At 41.4% G+C, this 9569-nt stretch overlaps 1 protein-coding gene across 1 annotated transcript in view; it reads left to right on the plus strand.

Moving 5' to 3' along the window:
• The window catches only part of RNF130 (ring finger protein 130), an 85424-nt gene extending 76117 nt beyond the window's left edge, over positions 1 to 9307 (plus strand). Inside the window, exons 7-10 of the mRNA XM_019505966.1 lie at positions 3759 to 3855; positions 4893 to 5097; positions 7486 to 7579; positions 9112 to 9307. Of these exons, the coding sequence (XP_019361511.1) occupies positions 3759 to 3855; positions 4893 to 5097; positions 7486 to 7579; positions 9112 to 9127 (412 nt within the window). The 3' untranslated portion in view covers positions 9128 to 9307. The remainder of the gene's footprint in view (positions 1 to 3758; positions 3856 to 4892; positions 5098 to 7485; positions 7580 to 9111) is intronic.
• The last annotated feature ends 262 nt before the right edge of the window (positions 9308 to 9569 follow it).

Consider the following 9569-nt stretch of genomic DNA (forward strand, 5'->3'; position numbering starts at 1 on the left):
TTTTTTTTTTTTTTTTTTTTTTTTTTTTTCTGATGGAAAAAGCACAAACTCTCATTCATGCGGACCTTTACAGACTTTGTCATTATCGCTGTCGTTTTGTATCTGCTCTTCAATTAAGCAAAACCCCAAGCAGAGCCTGATCCATAGCATCAATGCCAGCAAGATATGTTTAGGGAGAGAAAAAAAAACAACAACCCCCTACTGATTAATATAAATAAAAGCTTTTGTTGGACTGTGATTTCTGGAAAATATTGATAAAGGTCCCCAGAGCTGAGAAGGTTTCAGAACAATTAGCAAAGAGGTCAGAAAAGGAGTTCAGGTGATCTGGTGTTTTTTAATCTTATCAGGCTACGCATACAGTCATATACCATTTGCTAGGTATGCATTGGAATTCGTATCACACGGTGCCTAATCTGATCTGTGTGCTTTATAGCGCTAAGCACTGATCAGCTGGTAACAACATATTAAATCTGTTTTCATACTGATGTCTTGATGTCTGCCATTTTCCCAAAATATTAGATTGTTAGGAATGTATGCCCCCCTCTACAAACCCAACTGTGGAGTTTTAAAAAGAAATGTAAGTAACTAACAGCAATAAATTGTCTAAGATGCCACAGTAACATAATTGTGTACCACTGGATTGCAAGTCAATTCCTACCCCCAAGGGACTGCTGAACAGCATTTTCTGTGCTCCCACAAGTGATAAACAGAAAAGGTTAATAGCTAACGACATCAGAAACAAGCATCTTTTTAATACAGTACTCTGAAGCTGAGCAAGAAACATATCCTGGTTTTTTTGCATGGATGTTTCTTCAGTGTACATTGCCTTATTAAGAATGCTAGGGAGGGAAGTAGAGAGACCAGGCAAGCTGATGAGGAGAGGCACTGTTTCACCAAGGAAGTGCAAGTCTCATACCTTCAAAATACCGTGCATACCAACTATCTTTAGCTCAGCTCTCCGTGCCATGTAGCAGACCAGCCCATGAATACAGAAACTATGGCTTTGTTCTAAAAATTGACTGCAGGTAATATTACAAGCTTTCATATGTCTGTCTCTGATCATATATCAGGAATGTTCGTTCTTTCTCTTTCTCTTTCTTTCTCCTTCCCCTTCTCTTTCTTTCTCTCCTGCAAATTCAACCTTGTCTGGAAATGTCAGGCTAAAACCTTCTCTTTCGATAATTTTCTGCACATCAGTTTAGGCCCCTACTTGTGCATGTGCACCTTTGCTTAAGTCTGGTGGTTGGCACACATGTAGTAAACTGGAAATTAATGCTAGTGATGAACTGTAATCCCCGACGCTCATGCTATCAACACAAGAAAGATTGCTATCACATGTACTTCTTCTCTGTTTTTAATAATGATTTCTGGGGTAGATTACTAGCATGACTTACTGGAGTCTTGCAAGGTAGCTTCCCAGTGATGCATCTTGTAATCCACTTCAAAATTTTCCCTCGGTAGGGAAGGAGAATCTGAAATCAAGAACAGTGCTTCTCTTTTTAATATAGGCCCAAATTCCATGCTGAGCCTAGTCCCATGTGACACAAGTACAACCTGAAGGAGGCAAACGTCTTCTGTTCCCACTCCCCTTTTTCTGAGCAGCTCTGGGAGCCAGCACAGCCCTCTGTGGGTTGTGTAATAGCCAGATCATCTTGCTTGAGCTGCTACCTCTTCCCTCACTGAGATGTCAGAACAAAGCTGCTTCTCAATTAGCAGCAATTCTCACTTCATCGGTCTGTGTTCATTCAAAATCAGACCTGTTCACATTAGTAGCTTGACTTCGGCATTCAGAGCAGCTAGAAAAGAATTGCCTCCTTTCTAAACATGGGGACTTGTGAAAGGAATAGATTAGAGTAGATTATTTTTAGTCCATGACAGTGCTGTACAAGGTAGAAAAGCTGCTGGTACCAGTTCCTGCCACGCCTACACAGTCAGAAATGTGCCACAAGTAAAGCCAAGGGCACCCCTTTGCTTAAGTGTGTTATTAGCAACCTTTTCCACTCCTATGGTTACATTAAACCAGTGCTGTGACCCTTATTTTAATAGATCTGAAAATAAATTTCTGCAAGCCATTCAGGTCCATCATCCAATGCAGCTTTCCTGCTGTGCAAGTAGAAGCCCATGTTGCTTTCTTGTCTTCAGAAGATCTGTTTATAATGGAGTGGTAGTTGACTTGTCCTTTCCAATTCTCAGAAGGTATTTTTACATACCTTTTGAGAGTGACAAAAGCCAGTAAAGAAATAAGCTCTGGTGTGTTTGGTTTACTTAAAATTACTTTTTAAAAAAAGAACAGATATATAAAGATAAATTTGACTTCTAATGACACTGCTCTCACTGCTTCATTGGGAACAGGGTCTTGGAAGAGCCCTAGAGTGTGCTGACAACACAGTGAAGTGACATGCAGAGATACCTAAATTAGTTTGGATACCAGAAGCAGTGTAGTTGCATGAGTGTGGTGCTCCAGCCAAACCAATATACCTTGCCTCCCAACAGGGTAGATATAATTGTACTGGAAGAGATGCTGCATTTTGAGCAAGGGTCTTGGGATTTGGTTTGGTCATCATCTAGTCGGTAAGCAGAGAGAGTCATATCCGAGAGTAGTGATTTCTGTGGCCTCACTTGGAGTACTGTACCCAATGCCGGGGAACTGCTTTTTAAGGAGGATGTAGAGAAACTGGAGAGGACCCAAATACAAGTGGCAAAGGTAATGGGTTTGGAAAGCAAGGAACTAGGAAAGCTTTAGTTTGGAAAAAAGGGAGGCTGAAGGCAGGTGGGGGAGACACACGGAGCAGTTTTCAGATATTTGAATGGCTACCACTGGGGAAAAAAATGGCCAAGATCCAACAGTGAGGGTATAGAGAGCATAACACAAAGCAGTCGGTTTAAACTGTATCAGAAGAGATTTGGGTTAGATCTCAGGGAAGTCTTAAGAGCTGTAGTACAATGGAAAAAAATGTGTAGGGAGGTTGTGGAACCCCTACAAAATAGTCGCTGGGCTGGGCTGGGAAGGGTTGAACTAGATCAGGATGACCAACCTGAGCTACATCTGCCACACAGCCTGTGTGTTTGTGTGTGGGGGGAGGGGGGGGTCGTGCAGCAGATCAGGTAGGGGACAAGTAGTGCAAAGCAGATTCGGCGGGGAACAGCAGCATGGGGAAGGGGATCAGAGTTGCACTTGGAGTGCAGGGCTAATTTGTAGCACACCTGCCAAAAAGGTTGGCCCCACAGTGGACTACATGGTTCTTGAGGTCCGCCCTCAACTCCTTGTTTCTAAGCCAAATCAGATTTCTTTGGTCCAAGCAGCACAGCCCATCTGTTGATTATTCTAGGTGCAGACTTCAAAAAGCCTGAGGCAGAATCAATCTAATTTGTGCAGTTTTCTGTAAGCAGCATAGTTTAGATCAGGAGCGAACAGAGCACATGTTCACCCTTTGGTGGGGCGGCAAATCTTAGACTGGGTTCCACCATTTTTGAGCCATTCTCTGTGTGCCTAACTTCTGTTCTGTTACGGGTATAGACTGGCTTTGTGTGCTGAACTTCTGTTACCAGTATAGACCAGTTTCTGATTACTCTTATATCAGTAAAAGTATAATATCTGTACCTGACCATGGGGTCTGTTAGATGGTTGATGGGTATTTTTGTTGTCTTTAGTTTTTATAGCAGACTTCTTCACTGTTTCTGTTTAACTGGTTCATACATACTATACAAATCTCTCTTCAGGTTTGCTTATAATCTTGTCTTTATCTACTTGTTTCCAGGCATGTTTTCCACAAAGCCTGTGTGGATCCTTGGCTAAGTGAGCACTGTACCTGTCCCATGTGTAAACTGAACATTTTGAAGGCACTGGGAATTGTGGTAAGTTACATAGTTGTGACCTTCATTTTGTTCAAGTTTTACAGAATCACAGAAATGCAGAGGTGGAAGGGATCTCAGGGTCATAGTCCTAGCCCATCACTGATCTGTTGTGAAAAATTTCTGGTGAGGGAGATTCCACCGCCTCCCTAGCTGGCCTGATCCAGTGCTTCACTATTTTTATCATTAGAAATGTTTTCCTGATACATAACCTAAATGTATTTCACTGAAAATCAAGCCAGTTTCTTTCTCTCTTACTCCAGTGGGCAAAGTGACCAGTTGATTGCTGTTCCCTTTAACACTTACATACTGGAATGCTGTCAATGAGCCCTTTTGTAGTGCATCAGTCCACAGGTCCATATAGCCCCACATTCTGTCTCTGACGGTGGCCTCCCAAGAGACGTTTCTGTCTGGGGAGCACAGAGGTGAATGCTTTTGTCACAGGGATTAATAAAGAAGGTGAGGAAAGGCATAGCAAGAAATGTAAGGGTAAGGAGAAATTTCATTCCATGCTTACAGCAGCTATCAAGTCAAGCATGACACAGAAGAAATTGGGCCTATATTTCTAGCCTTTTTAATGGCAAACCAGAGATACTTTCTAGAAATAGCTGCACATGGCACATTGTGGGCAGGTGCTTTTTGTGATTAACGCAACCAAGTTTGTTAAAGGAGAAACGGTAGGATTTGACAAGCATTTTGTTATAGCTTCACTGTGCAAGGAGAGTGCAGAGAGAATCTGGTTTCATGGTTGACGGAAGTAAACTTGCTGTTAGGTAAATTAGGTGTTGTGCATAGCCTATTCAACTCTCTCCTGACTCATGATCTGGACCTCTCTCACCTGTATATGCTTCTCTTCAGGGTTCCTGCTTGAAAGTGAAGAGGTAACTGTCTGTTATAGAGAGACTGTTACAGATTGTTTGGTGTTTTCTCTGTTTAGAAAGCTTTCTCAAACAATCTTGGATAAAGGGGAAATATGTGACTTTGCAAGCTGCCCACACGTAGAAAGTCTAGCGTTTTATTGTGGAAATACTGTTTTTCAGCCAAACGTGCCGTGCACAGATAACGTAGCTTTTGACATGGAAAGACTCACCCGAGGCCAGCCACCCAACAGACGATCAGCACTTGGTGACTTTGCCAATGACAGTTCGCTCAGCCTTGAGCCTTTGCGCACATCTGGCATGTCACAGCTTCCACAGGATGGGGAACTGACCCCACGGTCAGGGGAGATCAACATTGCTGTAACAAGTAAGTGGGGGTTGGCCTTCATTTGAGTTCTGTGGTTTGCTTTGCTGTGTTTCTGCACACCAGGGCAGTGGTAAAGATTTCCTTACAGCAGCGATTCTCAATCAAGGTGCCAGGGAATCCTGGGGTGCCATAACATCCTTTTGAGGGTGCCACACAACATTAGCTCTGTTAGATGTGCAAACATGATTCGCAATATAAACCCAAGGATTTCAAATAGGAATCCAGAGTGCTAAAAACATTCTGAACCATTACGGTCTTTCTGAGTTCATTGCAACAGAAAAACTCTGTTTTTTGCATAGTCAAAAAATGAGTGAAAACTAAAAGCTGGCATTTTCAGAGGTGGGGCCTGAACTTTAACAAGATTGAGAATCACTGCCTTACAGAGATAAAAGTGATCACTCTGTTCATACAAGAAAAGTACACACTTTTCAATTAAACTAATTAAATCGGGGGCTACATTGCAAATGCTTATTATTAATATGTACATTCTTCATATAACATGGAACAAACATACAGCAGGGTTCAATACAAACTGAATTTGACAGTTAGTTTGGGAAGTTTTGGTTGCTTCTACTGTTTTACTATATTAAAAATATATTGTGCAGATGCTTAACTGGTTAGCTGGTTCTAAATTAGCATTGTTACAAACAAACCCTTTTGCAATTTCTGTGTTGCATTTGAAAATTCTTTTGCTGGCAACAGAGATCTAAAAGGCTGACGTTTGTTACGCTTGCCCTTTTAATTTGTAATTTGTTGCATTTGATGTTGAGGCTTCTGAACCTTGCATAACCTAGGAATTTCATGGCCTCAGAAGACCACTACTGAATTGCTTGACCAAATTGTTCACAGGCTCCTCTTTTTAAAGGAGCAACTGGAGAAAATTCCACTGAGCAGATTCCACCTTGGGCTGCTGATGTATAAATAGATCTCTGTGAATACTACACAGTATGCATGGAATTGCATCATTTTCTAAATGCTGTAGAGCAGTGATTTGATGCACAGATAGCTGGTATGTTTTTTTTTTCTCTTTCACTGTTTTAAAAAAAAATAGAGTCCATGGTTCAAGACAGTTTAAAGTAAGGAGACAATTTTGCCTAACTACTCATCCAGCCTCTCGAAGCCAGAGACACTGCTTGGTATTCTTAGCTCTCTAAGATGGTATTTTTAGTCCTGTCCTTTCTGGAGCATTTCTTCAGATGCTACAGCAAAGGAAGCTTGCCATAGAAAATTATTCTTGTCTTGACGAGTGTAATCCGTTCCAGAAGTGTGTTGGTCTCGTGAGCAAATCGAAACTTCAAACCGAGTTCATTTGCAAAACCAACAAGTCTTTGTCTGGCATCTGTCAACTACTAGTGCATCCCTTACTCAAATCTCTCTTGAAGACAAATTAATCCTGGTCTGTGTTTGTGTAGTGTTCAAAGCTTGCCTACCCACAACAAAGTTGAATAGTTTAACTGCTCAATTTCCTTGACTGTAGGTGTGTTAACTGTCTACTCTCAGCTGTAGTTACCTGCATTCAGCTGTGTTGCCATAGTAAAGAACTGAGAAAAATAAGCAGCAGTTCACCCTGATGGATATAAATTAAATTTAAAAAAAAGCTGTACAGGCATTTAGCTTTGTGCATTGTGTGCCTTAATTGATACATTCATGTTGAACCTAAAATATGTATTCAGCAATGCAGATCCGCAACAAAATCTATTAGCATCTGTAGAAGTTGTCAGGAAGGGAGAGTATCACAACTAATAATGCCTTTGTTTGTTATCCACTGTTTTTAATATTAGCATCAAGGTTTTCCACTTTAAAGTACCTGTATGTACTATTTGTATTCTGTTAAAGGTGAAGTCTCTCCTTTTCAAACAGCACTTCCTTCCATGTTGGAGAAAATTTGTGAGAGTTATGCTTAAACACTGGGTGGGTGGCCCTGATTTTTGTTTTAAAATAGAACAAAAGCATTTGCTTTGGAGAAAAAAGGAATGTGCTGAATTCTATGAGTGTGCATGCAAGTATTTTTTGAAGAGACACGGTCTGAGCTAAGGAAAGCCAGCCTCAGCAGTGTTCTCTAACTGTAGGAGAGGTAGGAGTCTTCATGTACATTCTCCCTTGTTTTGCATTTCACGTGTCATCAAGTGATCTTTCTTTCTCGCTAACCCTTGGGCTGAGTCAGGAGATGTTGTTGTGCCATGCTTTTTTCCACACCTCTCTCCACTTCTTCTTTGCTAGCCTTCTCCAGTCAGTAACTCTATGGCTAACCTCCTTCTGCTTCACTTCCCGGTGCCAGTCATGGCTTAAAACCCTGTTGCCTTCTGCCAGTGTTTGAGGGATATGTTGACATCGCTTTGACATAAGCCTTCTCCCACGAGTGATTTCCTCCCTTTCCTTTGTCAACAGAAGAATGGTTTATTATTGCCAGTTTTGGCCTCCTCAGCGCCCTCACACTCTGCTACATGATCATCAAAGCTACAGCTAGCTTGAATGCTAATGAGTAAGTACAAGTTAAAATACATGTGTATACTTGGTTTTGGTGCATGCATCACAGGCGACGCTGGGAAGAAATGGCAGGAGGAGGAGGAGGGAGTGCCTTCTCTCTCTTGTCAGGTATAAGTCTCTCTGTTAAAACTTTTCAGTGGATTACTACCCGTGCACATTTGTGGTAAGGTATGTCTGGCTGGGTTGCCTGAAAGTGGCTTCTCGCTAAAACTGTTTGTATGCAAGATTAAAAGGGAGAGATGGTAAGCTCCCTAGCATTTGTACCAGCTTCTTATGAGCTGAGTGATCTTTCTCCAATACAGAAATACAGTAGCAATAATGGAAAACGGGGAAAGTACAGAAGTGGCAACATTTCACCACTTTCTCCCATCCTGTGACTTGAATCCCCACCTGCAGCCACCTCCCAAGTGGCTCTCTAGTCAGATCCCATAAATCTAAGCAGCTTCCAACTCATCTGTGAAGTTAGGCAGCCCCATTCTAGTCTGTCCCTTGTGCGTGAAACGTTCCAGGTTAATTGCTTAAGTGCTACCTAATATGCTACACATCAAACAAGAAGGCTCCTCTGCTGATCACTGTGCCACATACTACTTGACTCTCCTAAGATTTGCAGGAAATGCTGGGTGGTTATAGATGCGAGAGAGGAAAAAGCAGCAAAGCTTCTTGTGTTCTTCTCCATATAACAACTGGGGCTAACTTTGCACCATTTAGCTGATACACCAGTAATTCAGCATGAACATGAGGGTCGTCTTTCATCTTCCAAGATGAAACTAGCAGGAAGGAGGAGTGAAATGAGTAGAAGATGGGACATAGTCTGAGGGAGCTCAGTCAGCAGTACCCTCCAAGTGATGTTCCCCTCTGCTTCCCTCTCCCAGGTTTCCTGCAGTTTTAAACTCATCTGATTTAGGGCACACCTTCTGTGTTCATGTGCATATGGAAAAGATAAAATACTGTTTTCACACCACTCATCACTACTACAGAGTTGCTTAGAAGGGAATGACTGTAAGAGATGCTGTTTAAAAGACTGCTTCCCTTTGGTCTTAATTTATAGTGTGGGGTGTTCCCTGGGTATAGAGAGTATCTTCCAGGAACTAGTTTGACTTGACAGGTACTTTTCCTCTCAGTTCTTAGATAATGGGTTTATGGAAGGGGAGAAATGAGAACAGTTTGTTCTGCATTCAGAAGTGACTCGAGACTGACCTCCCAAAAGTAACTGCATGACCACATTCCAGAATCCAAATCCTCCATATGTTTGGTCAGTCTTCCTTAGCAGAAACATTTTGGTGTCAGGTGAATATTCCGCAACAGTCTCGTAGCCAACTCTCAAACCGCTGGCAGTGTTACCCTAAGGCTTTCTGATGACTGATGCATTTTCATCATGATGTGAACAGTGATATGCAGTGCACAAACCCCTTGCACAATTTTCTGTAGCTGCATGTAATTGCTCCTCGTTGATATTTTTTTACACTTTTTATGCAACTGTGAGCAGTATTGTAATTAATACTAGTATTTCCTTTTTTCACCCTACAGAGCAGAATGGTATTGAAGGAAATGCTTTTGGACTGGTTGCCTTGGAAAGACCCACCTTTTTATGCATCATGTATTGATCCACACAGCACAAGCAGTTATATTTACTATATTTTATTTTTCCTAAAATTTGCTGATGCCAAAGCTTTGTATTAAGGAAACAATGAAGAAATAAAGGACTTTAATTACGAAAACTTTATTCTGAGGTTGAATTTTATTTTCTGTGAACTTTTTGTATTGAGTTGTTTCAGTGTTTGCCTCATCCTCTGTTGAAATTTGCATGTATTCTTTAACCTTCTCTTGTGAATTACTTAAGCTCTGCTAATTAATCTTTGCTTAATCTTTCCATGAATGACTTTACCTTTTCCTTTGAGAGGCACAAACTAGTAGGTGGAAGCTTTGCAAGATGCTGTTTTAATACTGTCATGATATCCACCTTTAGCACAGAAGTTAATGACAGT

The sequence above is a fragment of the Gavialis gangeticus genome, unplaced genomic scaffold, assembly GCF_001723915.1.
Source record: "Gavialis gangeticus isolate Ggan-Ray unplaced genomic scaffold, GavGan_comp1, whole genome shotgun sequence".
NCBI classification, from domain to species: domain Eukaryota; kingdom Metazoa; phylum Chordata; order Crocodylia; family Gavialidae; genus Gavialis; species Gavialis gangeticus.